Here is a 23,311-nt window from a genome sequence, read left to right on the forward strand (position 1 = left end):
TGCACAGTCTTTGCCAAAGGCACAATTGCAGTGTCTTTTAAATTTTGGTTTCCTGTTGTTTTCCAGCATATTAAAAATCTAACTGTGCCCTTTTTGGTTCTAGAAATGTGCTTTTGAAGACTTGTTTCCAAGGATACCGAACTCTATAGTTGAATAATCCAGAAGGTTTCACCTAAATTTTACCTTAAATTCAGACATTACTGAACTAAAAGCAAACGTTACTAAATTATCATGTTTTTGATAATTTCATGTTTCAAACATTCAATGGGAGTCCTCAGTATCAGCTAGGAATCTTACATTAATATTATACCCTTCTAACTCAATATTAAGCATTTTATGCAATAACAATGTATGTTTCAGAGAAAATGTTATCTAAAGCAGCCTTCTACTGCTTCACTATTTGTGCAATTATCTTTAAAAAAAAAGATAAAAAATTGCTCCCACGAAATCTGATGCTGGTTTAATTTTTATATATTGCATTATTGATTGAAACTGGAATCAAACCTGAAACCAGGTTGCATTCATGGGATTCTTAGCCATAAGGTAAAAGCCCATTAAACACCACTTTCTATCACTCACTGCTCTTGAAGAGTATTTGAATGCATATGACATTTAAATGGCATTTTAAAGTCAGTGTTTGAAAAGGCTGACAAAATACTCAGAATATTCTATGACATCAGAGACACCAGGCGAGACAACTATAAAGATTTGAAGGAAACATTGGTAACGTTGGAAATGTTTGAAAGAACATTGTTAAAAGCACTTCAATTTTGTTTTTTGTTTTTCAAGGAGCTTATGAGAGCTACTACAAGCTTCCAATCTGAGTGCAAGATGGGTCCTAAAGTTTAGAGTTTGTAGGTTCCAATCCAACATAGATCATTTACCAACTGTGACAGGATCAAAAGCTCACCTTTAACTTCACTCACACATTGCTTATCAAAAACTAAAGAAATGGGAAAGCCGCTTCAACCGCAATTCAAAAACTGAACGCAATTATTCTGCCCAGCAAGGCACCTTCCAGTTTAATAAGAATAGAACTTCTGCTTAAAGCAAAATTTTTACATAGTTATATCTGCTTTAAGAAGAATAAGGTACTGACCTCCAATGCCTGCAGAGATTACAAATTTGTAAGCACATATCTAGGGCACTGAAGAGGTCCTAAAAATAGTCTTTCTGGCTGTCTCTGAAGGAATGTGTTACAGGGGCCGTCCTGGTACAGTAACTGTGTCATGCCTCTGCAAAATGTGGGAGTTTCAGAACCTGCAGAGGTCAGAGACCTGTACAAAGAGAAGTTCGTTGGTGTTGTTTTTTTTCCTTTCAGAAAAGAGGTTAATCTTTTACACAATGAAACGGACAATTTCAGCTGACGGATTACTTTCTGAAACACTTTCAACCAGGTCTATCAGACATCCTTGATCAACCAAGGTAAAAATGACCTGGTTTTCAAATTGAGAAGCAGCATTTGTATGAATTGTTATGTATTGAATTGTATTATGTAATGAAACTTACCAGCCACTTTGAGCATGCTCTGTGAGGTGTGTGTGATAGGGGAGGTGACACCCACAGGAGGGTTCTTGCCCTTCCTAAGGACATTTGGCTGCCCCAAGCTCTGAGGCTTCTTCAGCTCCCCTTTGGCCATCTCCTCACTGCTTGTCTCTGGCCGCACCTTCCTCCACTTGCTGGATGATTCCGTCTTGAGGCTGCCAGTATCGTACCCACTACTAATGTCCATCTTCCGGTGTGGTTTACCATCCTCGCTATACCACGACAGCCCACTTTCCACCAGGGATCTCTTCTCAGCATCTGTACGCAGCTGTTCAAGTGAAAGAAAAAATAAGGAACAAAAAAAGAAAACACCCATGTCAGATCAGACATCAGGAGTCCGTAACAAAGTGAAATAGTGAAAACGGTGGTTGTAGTTTATATAGATATTTGCACAGTTCTTGCATAAAAGCTGGAAAAATACTTGTTTCTTTTGCAAGTGATTGATTTAATGTCTATGACCCTCCAAGAAAGACAGAACAACAAACTGGATTTTCATTTGCGTCCACCTTTCAAAGCTGGACACTAATGACCTAATTTAAATAGCTACATTCCATTTTTATATTCAAGTACTACATGACAATTCATTTTACCATTTACAAATGCACATTAATATAAAACCCAACATGCCTAACTCACAGGTGGAAATTAACATTTGATCTTTCACAGTTGCACCTCAGAAATAATAGCTTTCAATAAGCATGATTCAGAATTAACTGAATCTGTATTTCTACCTCTGCTGCTAAAACCAGAAAAAAAAAACACAATGAATTATAGTATCGAAAAATGTAAAGGCAGCAATAGATAAATGTGTTCAGGTGGGTAGCTGGGTCAGCATGTGTAGTCTGCAAAAGAGTGTGATAGGTTTATTCCATGCTGAAAAGAGAAAAGAGAAAATTTTTCTCTCTTCTCTTTTCAGCATGGAATAAACCTATTACTCGTTCCTTAATAGATAAATATGTATTCTTACAGCTTTAGGTGACTGAGAAATGTCTCTTACATATTTATGGATTGGGATATAGGCTCCCATTTATTTTGTGGTAACTGGGGTGCAGAGAGATTCAACTGGCCAGCAGCCATATCACTCTGCAACTCACAACTGGCAACCCACTGAAGCTAAGCAAGTGTGAGCTGCTGCTGGAAGAGGTGTTAGTGGGGCCAGCAGGGGGCGCTCACCCTGCGGTTCATGTGGGTCCTAATGCCCCAGTATAGTGACGGGGACACTATACTGTAAACAGGCGCTGTCCTTCAGGTGAGATGTAAAATCGAGGTCCTGACTCTCTGTGGTCATTAAAAATCCCAGGGTGTTTCTCGAAAAGAGTAGGGGTGTAACCCCGGCATCCTGCCCAAATTTCCCATTGGCCCTTCCCAATCATGGCTTCCTAATAATCCCAGACTCTGAATTGGCTTCATTACTCTGCTCTCCTCCCCACTGATAGCTGATGTGTGGTGAGTGTTCTGGCGCACTATGGTTGCTGTTGCATTATCCCATTACCTGTAAAAGCGCTTTGAGTGGAGTGTCCAGAAAAGTACTATATAAGTGTAAGCAATTGTTATTATTAACTGCAGGTTCCATTGTATTTAGTTAGAAGGCAGCTCATCTCTTATATTGCCTCCCTGGGCTCTCTGGGGTTTTCTGGATGACCAGAATGCTAGGCCTCTGAAACGTCTTGTTTGTAAACACTGTACATAGAGTAACTTGTGTAATGTAGGTTATGTTGTGTGTAGTGTAGTGTAGTGTAGTGTAGTGTAGTGTAGTTTGTGTCTAGTCATTGTAATAAATTTTTGTTTAACCAAGTGTGCCTGGATTGTTACTCCTCTAAACAGAGATGTGCCGGAGAACAAAGAACTAAAGTGCCTCTAATTATACCAGCCGCTCGGGTATGTTGCTAGAAATCACTTAGAAGTTGGGGGTTATGAATAATTATTTATTTAAACAATCCTGATTTTCACCATTTTCATAACCCACTAATTGTGACAGTATTTACCTAATTTTCAGTGTATAACTGTTGCTACACGATGACTTCAAACATCTGTTACTGTATATTCCTCATGTTTTTCCATAAGACTTTGGAGCTTACTTTGGAGATGGACTTTGGGAAATACTTTATAGTCAAATGTTTTATTAGCACTATGTTTTTCAAAAGTGTTACAAATGGCAATGGCTTGTATACTTTACCCAGTTTACAAGAACTGGGTATTTCTAAGGAAAAAATCGAACCTATAACATTTTCTTCAAACCAGGAATACCTTCTAGATTGATTATATTCATAAACACGTTGTAACCTCCACAGTTATAAAACTATAAGGAATATCAAGAACCATCTTTATCCGTTGTCTATAATTTTTTTTCTGATCTCATCTAAAGAATATGGAATTCAATTTTTAAGATCCAATAAACTAAAAACAAAACAGGAAAATAAAATATAACCGAAAACATTCCGTTCTCTTGTATATTTTCAAAACAAATACACCAGAGAAGAATCTAGACATAGGTAATGAAATTATAAAAGTCAACTTGACCAGGAAGTCAAACAATAAGTAAACAGAAATGTAAAAAGCCATGTGTCCTTTCAGGCTTGGTCTTGGGTTCAGCACAATATAGCAAAATATGTACTCCTTCCCTAGGGGCATGACAGACCGGTTTTGTATAAATTGTGTAATGAACTCTGTTTCTTTTCAGTTTTACTGTTTATTTTCAAAGAGCTGGACCAATGCATTATCTGCAAAAACATACTTTTTAAAATCAACAGATCACAGGAAGAGATGTGGCATATGAGGAATGTCTGTTTTTTTCAACCCAGATAGGCAGTTGTATTGTCTTTGTGGAGTTACTTTAGTTAAGTGACCCAATAATTATTTTTAATTTTGCAAAGATAGGACTACTGCTTCCTAATAAAATACATTTAAAGTGCCCCAGGCTTTCAAGGGAAAGGAGGCCAAATTCCACAATATCCCAAAGAAAACAACTCAACTACCCAGTTGCAAATACCCAGAATCTTTTTTTTACAATAGAAGGCTCAGCACAAGTCTTAAAACCAGGAGCTGCTTTTACAAAACTCTGTTGTAATACCTTAACTTCTCATGTCTGTACAACTTCACCATTTCCATCTGATCTTTAATCCATTTACATGGTTTCATTCAACTGCAGCTCAAATACTTCTGGTTTATTGCGTCCCCACTCTTCACTTAAACCTAACAAATGACAAGGCTCTTTGTCGTTATATCCCAATGGTCTTAACAAATTGTACATTACAGGGAATGGGCTTTTCTAAGGAATTTAATTCTCAATTTATAAAACAAAGAATATTTGAGAAAGATGGAAAACTAATAAAGTATTATTTCAAGGATGAAAAGAAAGCTATCAGCTACAGTACATTTAAGTGTTTTTAAATCTAGCCTGAAAACTATTTTGAATGGTGTTTTGGCCAATGTGTCCTGTTGTTGATTTGTTGTCATATGTAGCTTGGTAACTATAATACTTATTTGTATTGTGATATATATCTTTTGTGTTATAAAGCATTAAGAGATAATTCTTTACAAAAGGTGCTATAAAATGAATAATATTATTCACAGTACTGTGCCTTTGTGCTTTGTTATTGAAATTCATATATTCCATACTCACCTATATGGAGATATTCTGTAAAAAAACACAGATAGGCTTTGGAAACATTTCTGGGTCCTATACAGCACTTTCTAAAAATAAATGCATAACATACAGCATATAAACAATAGCATTTGCCACCTTGTAGGCCGATCTCATCAGATTTCAAAAGCTAAGCAGTGGGCCTGGTCAGTACTAAAATGGGAACTATAGGGAAAACAAGGTTAATGTTGCAAGTGTTATTTGTGAAACAGTACGTGACATTCTTTCTTCTGAACCATATCGGATGCGACACTGCAATGTAGAATAATGTGCTGTATGTTGAATAAGAAATAAATATAGCTTCTGACTGCTTGGGCATAAAAGAACCTCAGAGCCTGTTCATTAGGCTGGGGGCATTTACCCAAATTAATATTTATTTTTCATCATACAGGTGTAAGTATTTTTCTTATTTGTTTGGTGGGTTCATGATGTGTATCGTGTTGTGTCTTTCATCTGCCTGCAAAGAAAATTTCCCATTTGAAACAATAAAAGAAAGCAAGGATGTTATATATATGAAATGTTGCATCTATTGATTTAATTGATTATATTTTTAGAATAATAATTACTAATTCCTTACACTTATATAGCACTTATCTGGACACTTCACTCAAAGCACTTTACAGGTAATGGGGACTCCCCTCCACCACCACCAATGTGCAGCATCCACCTGGATGATGTGACGGCAGCCATAGTGAACACAGTTCGCTCACCACACATCAGCTATCAGTGGGGAGGAGAACAGAGTGATGAAGCCAATTCAGAGATGGGGATTATTAGGAGGCCATGATTGGTAAAGGCCAATGGGAAATTTGGCCAGGACACGGGGGTAAACCCTACAATATTTGAGGAACACTCTGGGATTTTAAATGACCACAGAGAGTTAGTACCTCGGTTTTACGTCTCATCCGAATGATGGTGCCTTATTTACAGTATAGAGGCTCTGTCACTATACTGGGGCATTACGACCCACATTGACCACAGGATGAGCGCCCCCTACAGGCCCCTCTTACACCTCTTAAAGCAGCAACCTTAGTTTTTCCAGGAGGTCTCCTATCTAGGTACTGAACAGGCTCACACGTACTTGGCTTCAGTGGATTGTCAGTTGTGATTTGCAGGGTGATATAGCTACTGATTTATATATCGGATACTATAAAATCATGCTATTTATTAGCCTGATGCCCTGGCTTATTTACTGTTTCGGCTTTAAATGTCTGTCCTCTTTAAAGTCACCTTTAATTCCCACTTGCACCTGATCAGGGGTTTAATGTAGTACCTGGCGCATATATTCTTTAGTCTTTATTCTCACATATATTCTTTTAGTATACAGACCCCCAGGACCATATGCATCGTTTCTAGTTTAATTTGGTGAACTGCTCTCTAATTTAGTTAATAAGTTAGACAAAGTTGTATTATTAGGCGATTTTAACATACATATCGACATAGATACAGATTCCTTCAGTAAAAACATTATTGTCCCTGCTTGACTCTAGGTTGTAGTCAGCATATAACAGGACCAACACATGTGTACAATCATACACTAGACTTAATTATCAATCATAGAGCTGATATTCATCATATAGTAGTCCATCCCATGGATAACTCTTTTTCTGACCACTTTTTAATTACTTCTGAGATTCGACTACCCTCTGTAGTTCCCAAGGAAAAGATAAATACGACATGGCACATCATAGGGGTACATCTTTAAAATTTATGAACGCAATGAATGATGCTAACTTCACCTCCAGTACTAATGTTGACGAAATCAAACAACTATAATACAGTGGTCAGACAGGCCCTCGATGAAATAGCCCCATTAAAGACTAAGGTAGTCAAAACCATTAGACACTCTCCATGGTATAATGATCACACACGACCTCTTAAACAGGAGTGCCGTAAACTAGAGCGCAAATGGAAGTATTCCAGTCAGCATGGACTGATAGCCTGCAAAGGCAAAGGCAGTTGACCTTGGGCCCCTAGAGGTTTTTTTCTCCATACAGAGGAGTTTTTGGTACCTCTCCTCCATTGTCTTCTGGCTTTTTCTTTTTCTCTTTCTGTATTGTAATGTCATGTATTTTCACACAGCCTTGTTAAGTGCCTGAGGCAACCTTGTTGTGAAAGGCGCTATATAAAGAATAGAACTGGCTTTCACACTCCATCCAGGTTGGTACAGCACTTCAGTCATGGATAAAGTGGGTTCCCTTCCCACTTTAATATTTGCAAAGCAGTATTTGAATTAAATTATCAGTGCTTCAGTTCAATGCTTCAGTTAAAATTGTGAAGATTGATAAATTTAAACACATTATTTAACATACAGTAATATAATCTCAAAGCTATTTAAAATCCATTACAGGTAAAGACAAAATTAGTCACAGTGGTGTGTGGGCCCAGGAAACCACTGTTCTAATAATTTCACTCACATCCTTTCACAGAGCACTAAGGATGACAAGGCTTTGAGGACTCTCATTGAAGGAATACATTTCAAAGTAAATAAAGTATTATTTTTCAAGAAAAAAATAAATATAACATTTTCTTTAAACCAGGAATACCCTTTTCAGACTGATTACACATTGTAATCTCCACAGTTCTAAAACTATAATCAAGGAATATCAAGTATCAACTTTTTTTCCTGTTGTCTGTAATTTCCTTTTGGTTTTAAGATGAAAGATCACCTGTTTCTTCTAATTATCATGCAGTTTGACACTTTCTGATTAAGTCCCGGCTAAAGAATATGGAATTCTGTTTTCAACATCCCACAAACTACTAAAAACATAAAAGAGGAATATTAGATTGAATACACCATTGCCTTGCTGCCGGTAAACCTAAATTGAAAGTTTCCATGACAACAAATCTACATGCAACAACTGCAAACTACAGAGGTACACCATTACATATTACACAGAATAAAATTTGAACATGTCTATAATTGTATAGAACTGATGTAAGGCAATATCTATTTTTGCAGTTTTCAACTGTGTGTAGCACTACTAAAGGAGCCACTAATGAATATTGTAAAAATCTCATGGTGCATTACACAACTATTTTATCTACACATTGCACAATATAATTGTTAGATAAAAATTTAGGAAAAAAAAATTGAAAAACCATGTGTATGTTATATAAAATCCCCACCCAATTTGGAATTGCCAATTAGCAGGTATGTCTCAACTCATACTGGAGAAAAAAAGTGGTGACAAATTCCTTCAATTTGCCTACACATCAAGCCATCTTTTTAAAGCACCACAGGCTCAGCCCTGCAGCAACAAACCAGAGGTTCCGCACCAACTGAAGGAAGCTGACGAACACCCTTAACATTATCATCATGACTTCGTGATCACCGTTTCCTGAGGAGCTGCAGGGCTCCAGATGACGAATCCCAGCCCTAATCCAGCCAATTGTATGCCGATGTATCAGGAATCCCAACAACATATACTGTACATTGTTGCCAGCAGCTATTTCACAACTGGCAACCCACTGAAGCTAAGCAGGTGTGAGACTGGTCAGTACCTGAATGGAAGACCTCCTGGGAAAAAGTAAGGTTAATGCAGGAAGAAGCGTTAGTGGGGACAGCAGGGGGCACTCACACTGCGGTCTGTCTGGGTCTTAATGCCCCAGTATTGTGACGGAGAGTCTATACTGTAAAAAGGCACCTTGCTTCAGATGAGACATAAAACCAAAGTCCTGACTCTCTGTGGTCATTAAAAATCCCAGGGCATTTCTCGAAAAGAGTAGGGGTGTAACCCCATTGGCCTTTACCAGTCATGGCCTCTTAACGATTCACATCTATGAATTGGTGTTACGTCCCAGTGTGTGGTCCATGTGTGTTTTTTTGCTATGTTCTACACTTCCTGACCTTGATTGTTCTCCTTCCCCCATTGGTCCATCATAACACCATTGTTTCCATAATACATCATCATCAATCAGCTTCTTGGACAATCAGAACTCACTTGAAGTGGAGTGTACAGAAAAGTATATAGTGTAAGGAATTATTACAGTGCGCTAGTATCATGACCCAGGTTTGAAACAAAATGTTCAATTCAAAAAGCCTAACCAGCACAGAGCATATTTACTATGTGAGCACTCAGTGGGAGGCATCTACAGGTCATGCCCGAACTGTAACAATGATGATGGGTCATTCAGTCTGGTCTGTTTTAAGTCAAATGATTGTAGTTCTTGGTATAATCTGCTGTGGTAGAGAATTATCTTCTTCATGTTGTATTTCAGTTTTAGACCCTGTCAACTATTGATTACCAGTAAAAACAATACCTGCCAACTCCCTTTGCAGTAATTGAAATGATATAGTGCTGTATTAATCTAAATCTCCAGTTCTTTATTTTTACTGCTTTCCATTTATCCCACAGAAAAATATTACCAATTAAGCATGGTAGCTTGGTATTGTAGTTTGGCTAGGTTAGCTCTTGAATTAGAAACATTACAAAACATTTAGGGTAACAAAATGTGTCACAGCATTGAAGACATCTGTACCCTGTTAACATGGATTAATACAAAATGGAGGATTTAAAAAAAATCTGTATCAGTTCCTAAATCAAGGCAAGACAGTGTAATGTTAATTGTTGCCTGAAAACATTTTTTGAAGTCTAGAACTCCAGGATGTTCTGTTCATATAGTAGGTAGCCAATATTCTATTAAGAGGGTGAAGAGCCTACATTCAGACCTGAGATAGCAACAATGTCACAGAGTACTCACCACAATGGCAGAGTTTCTTCGTGAACCAATGGGAGTGGTTGGTAGGGAATTGAGAGAGGAGCTGGCATTGAACTCTTCAGAGCTGAGGTTATCTGATGCATCGCTGAGACCACTGCTTATAGAGCTGCTCTCATCCCAGCTGAAAAAAGGCAGAGACAGAAGAGGTTGTCTTATTTATACAAGCACATGACACCAAGAATAAGTATGAGAAACCGAAAAACCAGAATAGAAAGAACAGAGAATATTGTAACTCTCCGGGGTTCACATGGGTATGCGCCCTCGCCGCTGCCGCCTCAGGTCAGCCCTCCACCGTCAGGGACTCGAACCCGGGCCTCCAGCATCACTGAACAGGGACCGAGCCACTTGAGCAGAAGGGAAATGTTCCGTCAGCCCGGCAGCTGCGGTCCCTGCTATTCACAGGGAAGGGCGGTGACGTCACCTCGCTGGCAAGCCAGCTCTCACAACCAATGGTCGTTGTATGCGTTACAATATGAAAAAGCTTAATCTATATGAAACTTCTGAAAGAAAATTATCTCTTGACCTTGAAACAAAAATAGACTATTTTCAGGTAATGTCCCTTAAATCTCATATTACATGCGTAGTTAAGAAAACTGCCAGGTCATTTGTGACACCACAGTTGTGAATAATACATTAACGGTCACCTCCCAAAATGCTTTTTCACGTTTTAATGCTGCATATCTCCTTTTATCGAGCTATTAAGATGAGATGACAATATTTTATTGGTGAGATTTATCAAAATTAAAGCCCAAAACTGCAAAAGAAAAAGATGCAACTAACCAACCCCGATTTCCTTGTTTGCTTTTTTATACATTCAGCAATGTACAGATGCAGCCATCTGTTCAAAATGAACGGAGTACGCTGCGGTAAAACATGGTAGGTGTGGCACATCACAACACCCGGGTTTTTTAACCAGAAACAATCATGACGTTCCCATCCAATCAAGGTTTGATTTTTTTTATTTTGAAACCGTGATCTTGACATGCAGGTGTGAAGTAGACTTAATAGCTTGAGATTTAAAAGGTTACAGACGCATATGGTCGACATTACAGATTGCGCGAGCTGTGTTGCATTAACATTGGAATGTTATTTTTTACAAGTGCAAAAAAAAGGGTGATACACATCGTGTCTCCTCTATAACTCTTCAGTTTACAGAGAAATTCCACCAGAGCCTCACAACATTGGCCAATAATACTCTTCTTGTGTCTAATTTTTAGTTTAGCAGGATTTGCGCAATAAGCACATTGTTTAATGGGGGTGACATTACCCACGTCTATATCACAGTACAACACTTGTTTGAGTCGGGAATGCCATACCATCTCTATTTGATTTAAATCTGGGGATTCAGCTGGAGTTTTCACAAGCTGTCTCTTGTTGACTTCCTGTTTCTTTATATCTTCATTATTTGGTGTGAGAGAGTCTTCTTGATTTTAGTCATAGTCCGTCTCCTTCCCAAAGCTAGTGCAGTAAGTTGTCTGTCCCGACAAATGGTACAGATAAACGTGTACTATACTGACGAGCTAATATCTGAAGAAGGTTTCAAAGCCGAAACGTTGTTTTATCTCTTCTCTTTTCAGCATGGAATAAACCTATTACTGGTTCTCTTACTGTAACTACTGCATGATTTCTTTATCCGTTTCAGCTAAATGAAGGGAATTAAATCAGTCAGAATCTCAGAGTGCCAACTGTAAAAATAACCCTTCTTTGTTCATTTGTTTAACTTAAAGAATTTTGCAAAGAAAGTTTGTAATGTAGGACACGCTGAACGAGTTTGTCAAGATCACGGTTCTAAATAAAAAAAACATCAAACTTTAGATTAGATGAGAACATCATGATTGTTTCGCAAGGATGTGAACTTTTTGTGATATTTAGAAATTCCAACAAATTCAAATATAGCATCGATAATATTTATCATCAGTAATAACGACAGTAGTGGCAGTGGCAGTTTGAAATTATTAGTTATTAATAAATCGCTTAGCTTTTAACATGCTGTGATAATTAGAAATATAAAAAATGTCAATATAGTGTCCATAATATTTGCTATTTTAGTTTTTCAAAGAAATTTTTATTTGTTAAAAGAAAACTCATGGCAACAGCTAGGTTTGAAGCCCCGACTTCCAGCATGGAAAGCACATGCCTAACCCATTACGCCACAGACGTAATCGCATGGGAAGGAGTGAAACTGATTAAGACATTTCCAAAGAAAGTGTACTACTGTCATAATTTGAGCTACAGTATATTAATATAATTATATCATTATTAATTTCTTTACATATGCGAATCCATATTATATTCCCTATTAATCAGGTTCTAAAAAGTATGCGTTTTTTTACTGCGATAATGAGTGTAGGTATTCGCAGAAAAGGTTGAAACATTATAACTTTTTACAAAGTATATAAACTTAATATACTGTAGTCAGAAGGAGCACATTAAAAACATTTCCAAAATAACCACAGTATGTAACCAAATGGAAAACTTTGATGCCTAAATTGTTTAGGAAGAAAGTGGAATACTGGTGTGTATTTTTTATTTAAATTACCAATACCAGCCATATATGGTTTACATAATATGTTTATGTTCCCAAATTAATATCATTTATGACATTCAAGACACGTTATGCTCCTCTTCTTTTTTTATGCTCAGCTACTAAAATGTCCCTTTAGTTATAAAATTCAATATAAATATTCAATACTAAGCTGATTAAACATGCACAGTAAAGAGATTAAATTATTAAATCCTTTCATTAATGACCAATGCACAACGAGTGCCCCCGTCTGTCATTTTGTCCAGCCCATCGCATACCCCGGTACAACGTAGTGAACTCTGGGTAATTTCACGCGGTACAGGGTTGTACCATGCATTTTGAATGGCTGCATCTGTATAAGAACTTTCAGCAATAGGCTGATCCAACCACGGGGTGACAGGGAGAGCTACAAAGGTCATTCTTGCCTTCTGCCATAAGACTTTATAGCTCATCCACTGTGTGTCTGGGCAGGGGCAACATTGACCTGTTTTAGGACTAAACATGAATTCTCTGTTTACAGGTGGTTTTCCGTTTACAACTGGTGTGCGATATAAGCTTGTGGATAATGTGCAATATATCTTCCTGTGTACTGTACATTCTGGTTTGTTTTTGTATATTCTGTACTGTGATCAAATCTCTATAGTCCGTTTTATTGCACTTCTCAGTGACTGTGCTTACTTTATTGTATTGTATTGTATTATGTTACACTGTACTGTGTTGACTGTGCCTGGCTGTTGTTGCACCGCAATTTCCCTCACGGGACTAATAAAGTATCCATCTACATAGAGAGGGAAACGGATCACCTATTGATCGTTTTTATAATAATGGATGTTTGATTAAATTTTGTACTGTTGGATTCTAAACCTCTCAAAGCTCAAATACCGGAGGACCTGGAATTTACAGTTTCTGTATGAATAAACATAAGATGGTAAGAATAAATGAATGAATCATCATAAAGCCATCTTTTCCAGTACTGTATAGTATTACTACAGCATATTTACTTAAGTAAAACACAAAGTACATCTTTTTTTAGATAACATTTTTAAGAAGTCACAAAATACCATACGTGATCCGTCATATAAATGCCAACACACGACATACTGGCAGTGCTTTCACAAAAGAGGAAAAGTGGTTTGAAACTCCTTAAAGACTGTATGATCTGGCAGCCTTGACATTTTTTAGTCTCGTCTAGCCTTACTTTCATACATTAAAATACTAACATCAAAGATGCTGAGCTATTATATAGTCCCGATATGTACTGTTTGAACACCAAAACAGATTGGAATGTCTGCCAGAAGGAGAAATTGTTGAGTGAAAAGCCCTGTTGGCAAAGAATGCACTCAGGAAAGGCTTTGAGGGTTATTCCTTCATATAATTTGCACACAACATAGCATATTATCATTGCTCAATCACAAATAGTAAAGGCTTTATTTCTGTGGCAATGGTATCATATTTAATATTTGATGTAGCAGACTCCAGATCATAAAAGAACAGACCCTAAATGTTTGCTTAAAAAGAAGTAGTAGATTATAGATGTACATCTCCCTAGAGAAAACATTTGTTGCTGACCCGTCTTAAATTGAGATTAAGTAAAGACCTCAGCTTCAAGCAACAGCTTCAAAATGGCCATTGCTCCGATTCTCATAAAAGCTGGAATTGTCCAGCAACTATAAGTGGATTTTGATCACTGAGACTAATACCAGAACACACTACACACTACAAAAAAAAACATCCTCTCATTTCTTACTTTTCTCATATTCACACATACCAGAGGGTGTTTGGGAAGCTACATGGTTATAATAGGTAGTTTTCTAAAGCTATACTTAAAGTGATTTCTGACTTCTGTTCCATAAGGCATTATTGCATTTGAATATTTTTTAAGGAATTAAGGTAATGAGAAAAAAAGTAAATACTAATAATCAAAAGCTTGACAGACATACATGTCTCAAAATACTTACAGTAATTGTGTTAGATGAGGAGTAGTAGGCCGTCTTTCTACCAACTTCACTATTTCAACTTTACAAGCACAAACCATCTAACTCTCAGGAGTATGGAAGCCCGTTTCCACCAGGGAGTGTCATTGTCTGTCCTTTTGTTTGTGTAATGGATTCGGGTTCTAGGGCTTGTTCTAGGGCTTGTGCCCTCGCCGCTCCCACCCTAGTTCGTGCCTAAATGCATTGGCTCGAACCCAGGTCTTGCCAGCTGAGCTTAAGACCTTCTTTTTTAAGTTAAAAAGGAATTGTACCAAAATTGTTTTGGATTGATTTCCAAAATGTTATTGTTAAACATTTAAAGGTAAATGTTAAATTTAAAGATTTTGATATTTTTATATTTAGATCCGATTTGGATAAAGGATATGTTCTTATTATTAATCTGTTCATTATGTTGGCGAAATACTTCATCCACAAAAGTAAATGGTCTAATACTGCTCCCTCTATTAATGCTTTTAAAGTACAATTCCTTTTTTACTTAAATTCTATTAGAAATGTAAAGAATCAAAAGGCAAGACATACAGTGGAAATATGTAAAAAGTATAAGTTTCAGCTTTTATAATTGTGAATTCCTCTGGATGTGAAGTGTATATTTCTGTATCTTTTTTCATATTGTGTCTCCTTTTTTATATTTCTGGTGTTTAAATAAAAAACTTTTTTTAAAAAGCCCAATGTCCACTATTCCATCCAGGTACTATGGAAGCCTCCCTGGCGGAAATGGGATTCCATAAAAACTAGTGTAATTGATTTTTATCAGGGCAGTGTACAAGAGAAGTCTTTAGTCCTATAGATCCTATGATCCTGTACGACTTATGAATATAGTGTAACGGAACGGCCGACATACAGGTTGTACGATCTTGTTGCAGTGTAGTAACAGCACCGCCCTCCCCTGCGCATAACAGGGATGCTGGCCGCCGGGGCTAAAGAAAGTCTTCTTTAACTCAGCTGGCAAGACCTGGGTTCAAGCCAATGCAGTGAGGCACAAACTAGGGTGGGAGTGGCGAGAGCACAAGCCCTAGAACCCAAATCCATTACAATAACAAAAGGACAAACAATGAAATGTGGGCTATCTCAAAGTCGCAAATGTGAGATAAAAAGTTTCCATTGTGCGTTTTTTTTACTCCCTGGCGGAAACGGGCTTCCATACAGGAGCCAATGTGAAATCAGTTAAAACATTTCTGTCTTCATTCTTGGTTGCATTACAGGTCTTTCACCCAGACCTGTTACAATTTCAAAGCAAAAACATAAGCTTACTGTAGGTATTTAAAAGATGGAGAAGCTGAGTGTGGGGTTTAGCAGATTTTTTAAGGGACAGTACAGGGGGAAAATAATAATACAATTCCTGACATTCAAAGCTAATGTTAAAATACACAAATAAATCAAGGCAAAAAAAGAAAAACTTTTGCTGTGTTTCTGTAACTTTGATATATTGTTTAAGCTACAGGACTTATATTCACTTACACAATTCCCAAGTTCCCAACTTGAAGTTTTTCACCACCTTTGAGAATATCAATTTTTGCTAAAATTGGTGCTCGGCATGCTTGACAAACAGCCAGTTGTATGGGAAAACTGTCTATTCTGGAAGTAGGACTGTGATTTCAGGAAGTATAAGGAAATCACGGCAACAGCACACAACTATACTGAAGGCAGACTGGTCTGAGTTCACCTCTGAGCCAGTCTGTGTTTTCCCAGTACAGAGGCTACTGTACAACCTCATGAGCAAGGACATGAGGAAGGTTTTCAATTAATTGGTTGTATAGGTCCAACCGCTGCCTAAGGAGATTTTAGAGGGATGTGAAAAAGAAGCAGAAGTGTGGAGAATTAGAATTAAAATATAGGGGAAGGGCATTATTAACTGTGACTTGTTTTAAGTCAGTTTTCAGAACACTTTTTTCAAATTTAAATTACACACATTTTAACATCTACTTTAAAGCAAAAATAAAACTACATGATATCAACATTAAAGGAATTCTTAGAATTTTGATTACTAAAATGTAAAAGTGGGGCCTACAGTACATACATTCTTCAGTTTAATAAAAAGCATACCACTGTAAGACCAATATACTGTACAATTGCTATATATTTTCCTTGGATTAAGATCCTGATTCAATATTGTGTTACATTGCAATACATTTTTCTTTTCCACCTGCTGTATTACAGGGCATTGTAATATAAATATGCTAGCTGTGTTAACCTTACACAACCTTCCATTAGCCATCTTTAATGTTCACCTTTCCACTTATAATAGATAAAGTGATGTTTTTTTAATTAGGTACTGTATATTCTCAAGACAACAAGATATTTTTGGCATTGCTCAGAATTCAATGAAAAAGTCTACACACCCTTATTGAAATTGCAGGTTTTTGTGACGAAGCCAGAATTCAAGCTAAATCATGTCAGACATTTTTTCATCTTTAATGTAACCTTGCAACCAAACAAAATTCAAGAGAAAAACAAATAGATAATTATTAGGAAAAATAATTGAAATTAAAAAACCTACAATACCCTGGTTGCATATGTGTGCACACATAGACCTTTTATAGCCACTGTATACTTCAATGGTGACAAAATACGTTTGTTTTATGAATGCAATAAAGATTAAATTATAGCATTAGATGTTCACTTCAGAGAAAATGGCTTTGAAACTGAAACATACAGCCAAGATGTCAAGCTCTCAAAACATGTTGTATAAAGGGAGGGTTAGTAGCTGAAATGGCTAGCCCTCTGTCAGACAAGGGAAGTGTAGCTACTGAAGTGTTTTTTCTTCACTGTAGTCAGGGGTCTCCTTGAAAAAATACACAAAGTTCTTGCGTAAATCTACAGAGAATGTATTTTCCCTGAAAGATTCAACATCCCAGTCACATTTCCTTGATGTGCTGCAAGTAGCAGGGCTGTAGGCAACCAGCTTGCCTGTCAGAGCTCATCTCAATCAGGCTGCTCACATAAACTCCTAACAGATTTTAAGGCAGAGAGACCATTTTACCAGGGAAAACAACATTCAGATAGACATAACCTGAAAACTCAAGACCATATGTATCTATCTGAATATATCAATGTTTTTAGAAGCAGGATGAATGAAAATAGACAAAGGTGTTTGTAAAAAAACTGGGGGAGGAGGCCTTTTCCCCCCCCAACATGACACCTAAAGAAGGCTTCACAGCCAAAACATTGTGTTTTCTCTCTTCTCTTTTCAGCATGGAATAAACCTATTACTTGTTCCTTAATATAAAGTATACAGTATATACTCACATATTTGTATGACCCTGCCAAAATATTAGTTGATACACTATTAGTTGGTGGGTTCAACTACAGTGATGATCACAGATGCAACAAATTGTGGCATCAATTCCCTAGATGTTCACAGATGTTTGTGGAGATATGGGATTTTCTCACAAGGCATAAATCTACCATCTGTTCCTTCAATTCACCGGTTTCTTGTGGCCTGATGTGCACTTCATGTCTGTGTTTTTTCATCATCAACCACTCCTGTAAACTCCAGCATACATTTCATATCCATTTGTCTTTGGTACGTCTTGTTGTGGTTGTTAAGAAATAAATAATTCCAAAACTCATCCAAACATATTCTGCGGTTGTTATTGTATTAGGCCACTTCAGATTTAATTGAATAATTTTTAACTTAATCAGTGATAAATACTCACTTCTCGGTTGACTTGATGTAGGAATTGTATCAAATGTAATTACATTTGTTAATAAATGTAAATATCTTAAGACTATTTTAGGGGAATGTAACCCTAGCTTTCCAAGTCTTGCAGTGAATCACCTTTGATTAGTGTAAATCTTATTATTTCAATTTGTTTGTTTAATTTAAATATCAGTCTATTGTAATCTTTTGAGCATGGTTCAATGAGAAAATGTAGATTTTGGAAAATAAGGTAGATCTAGCAATGTACATATACCAGGTTAACATTGTGGCACTCATTCACTCAATAATATGCTTGTTGATGTCCATTTCTATTTTTTTTTGTTTAACTGCATCATTTTTTTATAAGCATAAATCATATTAACTTTAGAATTATACCCAGTTCCTATGCTGATTAAAAAATGATTCCTGAGTTTAGAGTGCCTACAGGGATGCCTGGAGGATATTGATTGAACTACAGGTTAGGAGCCCCAAGGGTCATGTGCTGGAATGAAAAACTCCAGGCCCTACCCACATTTTTTAACAACATTCTCATCAATTGTTTTAACAGATAATAGCACACCCAAAGCTTGAAACATAAACCTAACTTTACGGCAGGTAATGCTTATCTTAAATCTTAAGGAGTATTCCTAAAATGCTTCATAATACATATGAATCATATATCTGCAACAATCTCTCAACTACATTCCAAATGCCTGGGGTAATAGATCATTTTCATACCAATTTACTCAATCAAAATCCACCAAAATCCAATACAAAGGGTTGTAGATTTTTGTAAAGCCATAATTGCAAATTACCATAGAAAAAGTAACATTACAAATAATAGCCATTTCAAATTAAGACACTGTTAAAAACTATAATGTATAGACTCAGAGACTGCATCATAGAACTTGTTAGCGCTGTGAAGATTAAAGATTTCTCCAAGCCCATAATTTCACATTTCACTTCTGACAGCCATGATCACACTGATCTCTCCGACTGCATTCTCAAAGTAGGGTTGCTTAACTCCTATAGCAGAAAGACATCAGAAATTAAAATTATCCTGAAACCTGGTTCACACCTTCCCCCTTCTCTTAACGACAGACTCGTTTTCTTCCAATTCTCTCTATTCATTTGTAGGTTTCGTTTCACACCTCTCCTCACCTCAAAATACCATTCTATATTATCTTTGCTAACTGCCCTATCTCTCTTACACCCGAAGAAGGCTCCACAGCCGAAACGTTGCATTTCCTTTCTTCTCTTTTCAGCTTGAAGACTATGACTTGTTCCTTTGCAGCCTACGCATGCCAACGCAGCTACCCACCTGAACTACTTCAGGTTTCTGCTGGTTCACCTCATCATTCATCCTCCTTGCGGTTTTAATGTAATTCCATAACTCAAGCCTCTCCACAGTATGACAGTATGGATCCGAAGTGTTACACTTAATTACTGGTTTACCTTAATTACCAGTACTGGCCTGGTACTCAGAACATGTGCCTGGCAGATAGCTGATGTCTGTACTGACATCTTCAACCTGTCCTAGGCCCAGACTACTGTACCTAGCTGCTTAAAGACAACCACCATCGTGCCAATACCCAAAAAAAAATCAGTACCCACATGCCTGAACGACTACCGCCAAATTGCATTCACCCCCATCATAATAAAGTGCTTTGAAAAACTACTTAACACCACACATTAAAACCAGCATTCCAAAAGCACTTGATCCTCTCCAATTTGCCTATTACACAAACCAACCTATGGAGGATGCAACCTCTATAGTTTTACACACCACACTAACCCACCTGGATAAAAAGAACACCTATACAAGAATGCTGACTTCAGTTCAGCATTTAACACCATCATATCCATAAAACATGCTACCAAACTTAGGGCTCTGGGTCTAGATACAACCCTCTGTAGCTGGATCCTAGACTTCCTCACCAGCAGACCCCACACTGTCAGGATTGGCAACCTCACCTCCAACACGCTCACCCTTTACACCGGTGCCCCTCAAGGCTGTGTGCTCAGCCCACTGCTTTACTCCCCGTTCACCCATGACTGTACTGCCAAGTTCAGCCCAAACACCATCATCAAGTATGCTGACCATACAACAGCTGTGGGTCTTATCACTGACAACGATGAGACTGCCAACAGGGAGGAGATAAAACAACATCAGCAAAACCAAAGAGCTGATCGTTGACTTCAGGTGACAAGGAAAAGTCCACTCCTCCATTTACACTGAAGGTTCTGCGGTGGAGATGGTGAATAAAAAATTCCTAGGTGTTCACATCTCTAAGGACCTCACATGGGCACTCAACACCTCCAGTCTCATCAAGAAGGCACAACAGCAGCTGTACTTCCTGAGAAGGCTGAAGAAAATACACCTGCATCCACAGATCCTCACCAACTTCTACATATATACGGTGGAGAGCATACTGACCAGCTGCATCACAATCTGGTACGGCAACTGCACCGCATCCGACTGTAAGGCAGTGGTCAAAACTGCTCAACACATCATCGGCAGTGCCTTACCATCCATCCAGGAAATCTACAACACCAGGAGTCTGAAAAAAGCCACCAAAATTATGTCTGACCCCATTCACCCCAGTCATAACTTGTTTGTCCCCCTACCATCTGGTAGAAGGTTCCGGATGCTCCAGTGGCACACAACAAGACTCCAAAATAGCTTCTTCCCCAGAGCCATCAAGCTGGTGAAGCCCCCACTTCCTCCCATTATACTATGATCTCTCCTCACTTCTTCCCGTACCCACAATGACTATACTCCTACACCACAACATACACACCAACTGTATGTAAGCCGAAATTGTACTTAAAACTGTACTAGTTGTACTATTTATTAATCGTCATATTACCTTTGCATTGTTTTTGTCCTGTTTGTATACTTTTCTCTGCAGATTTGCACAGTTTTTGACAATTTTGCACTGGCACCATACTGTTTTTTACACTGTTACTGTATTTCTGTCTATTGTCTTGTCTGCTGTTATATTTATATACCGCACCTGAGAGACTAATGAGAAACACTTTTCACTATATTATGCACCGGTGTAAGTATAATGACAAATAAAGTTGAATTAATTAATTGTGGGTAAGGAATAAATATAGGGGGTTTGTATCACCACACTAACTATATTCTCTTTTAATTCTTACAATGACATTTTAGTTTGCATGACACACGCAGTGTACTCCCAGCTTTTGAAAAGGCCTTATTGTATTTTTATGAAATTATTTTATTGTGCTTGCATGATTGTCTTCTTTGGACTCTCGCACAAACTGTGTTTTTGTCATTGTCAGCAGCCATATCACCCTGCAACTCACAACTGGCAACCCACTAAAGCTAAGCATGTGTGAGCCTGGTCAGTACCTGGATGGGAGACCTCCTGGGAAAAAACTAAGGTTGCTGCTGGAAGAGGTGTTAGTGGGGCCAGCAGGGGGTGCTCACCCTGCGGTCCATGTGGGTCCTAATGTCCCAGTATAGTGACGGGGACACTATACTGTAAACAGGCGCCGTTCTTCAGATGAGACGGAAAACCGAGGTCCTGACTCTCTGTGGTCATTAAAAATCCCAGGGCGTTTCTTGAAAAGAGTAGGGGTATAACCCCAGCGTCCTGGCCAAATTTTCCATTGGCCCTTACCAATCATGGCCTCCTTATAATCCCCCTCTACATTACTCTGCTCTCCTCCACACTGATAGCTGATGTGTGGTGAGCGTTCTGGCGCACTATGGCTGCCGTGGCATCATCCAGGTGGATGCTGCACATTGGTGGAGTCCCCATTACCTGTAAAGTGCTTTGAGTGGAGTGTCCAGATTGTAAGCAATTATTATTATTATTATTGTGTATATGTATCATGATTCTCAAGAGAACAAATAGATAGAAAATGAATGAGTAAATATCTTTCATAACTCAACGTAAAGAACTCTCATTTTAACAGCAAATATGCTTCTTTCAAATAACAAATGTGGTAACAAATGTGAGTCAGGAGCTAGATTTTAAAATCAAACTGCAATGGTAAACTGCTTTATAAGTGACCCAATTCATCTTGTAAACTGATGATATCCTGCATCAGAAAAAGAAACATTGTCTATTGGGGAAAAAGATAGAATCCCAGTCCACAATGTGATATTTAACCGTTCTTATCTTTGCGCATTGCTGGCCCATTCCGATAGGAATTGTCATTCGTGCTGATTGACAGCTCTCAATTTTGCCAGAATAAGGACCTTTATTCTGGTGGCCTTTAGACATATCCTGGGGGTTAGCCATGATTATTGCCTAGATTAACAGGAAAAACGACTATTTCTCAATGATCAAGAATGGACAAATTAGCCAAGACCATATGAAGGAAAAACAACAACAACAACAACAACAACAATGATCCTTATATACTTAAGTTATATAGTGCTTCTCGGAAGAATCCACTCAAAGAGATCAACAGGTAATAGGGACAACGCCAACAATGTGTATCAACTACCTGGATGTAAAAGCATCCAAAGTGTGCACAATATGCTCACCACACATCAGCTATCAGTAGGGACAAGAGTACAAGAACAGAGTAATGAAGCCAATCCATTGGGAGGCCATAAGTGTAAAGGTCAGGACAACAGGGTTAACATCCCTACTCTTTTTGAATGTAATAAACTCAAAAGATAACACAAGACACTTTTTAGTTGTTCTTTAGAAAAAGGAAGAACAAAGCAGTGACTAGACCTGAGTGAAGGAGGTTATTTAGCTAAATTGTCATGAAATTGATTAAATTGCCCATGTAAATCAAGTGGTAGAAATTCAAGCACAAAAAACTGTTGTAACAGGAACTTGAAAACTGAGATACTAAATTACCCTTAAGTATAACTGCCTGCATATATTTTTAATAATTTGCTTGTGAAACCTTTCTTGTTAAAAAATAAAATATGACATTGACATTTTTAATGTACAAAAGAATGACAACCAGATGTAATTATTTTGCAATGAGACTGCACCATGTTTACCCTTCACAGGCTGCCTGCTCAGTTTATGACAACAGGGAATCCATTTAATGGCTGGGTCACGTATGATACAAGAGCCATAAATCATATTGGAAATCTGATCTAAAATCTGAAATGGCTGATGTTACAGGTATTTGTTTATATAAGGCCCTTATTTCAACTGTGACTAAAAGTAACAAACTCTACAATCATTTTTTTTTACTATTCCAAGCTAATAGAAATGACTAAATCGAGCAGTATAAAATCA

At 37.7% G+C, this 23,311-nt stretch overlaps 1 protein-coding gene across 6 annotated transcripts in view; it reads right to left on the minus strand.

Annotated features, from left to right (window-relative positions):
• nav1a (neuron navigator 1a) overlaps positions 1–23,311 on the minus strand; it is a 257,501-nt gene that overhangs the window by 76,189 nt on the left and 158,001 nt on the right. For all 6 annotated transcript variants that reach the window (XM_015342167.2, XM_015342163.2, XM_069190243.1 and 3 more), the window contains 2 exons: positions 9,893–10,031; positions 1,510–1,813 (listed from right to left, as the gene is read on the minus strand). In XM_015342167.2, the coding sequence (XP_015197653.2) occupies positions 1,510–1,813; positions 9,893–10,031 (443 nt within the window). The remainder of the gene's footprint in view (positions 1–1,509; positions 1,814–9,892; positions 10,032–23,311) is intronic.

The sequence above is a fragment of the Lepisosteus oculatus genome, chromosome 5 (genome assembly GCF_040954835.1).
Source record: "Lepisosteus oculatus isolate fLepOcu1 chromosome 5, fLepOcu1.hap2, whole genome shotgun sequence".
NCBI lineage: Eukaryota > Metazoa > Chordata > Actinopteri > Semionotiformes > Lepisosteidae > Lepisosteus > Lepisosteus oculatus.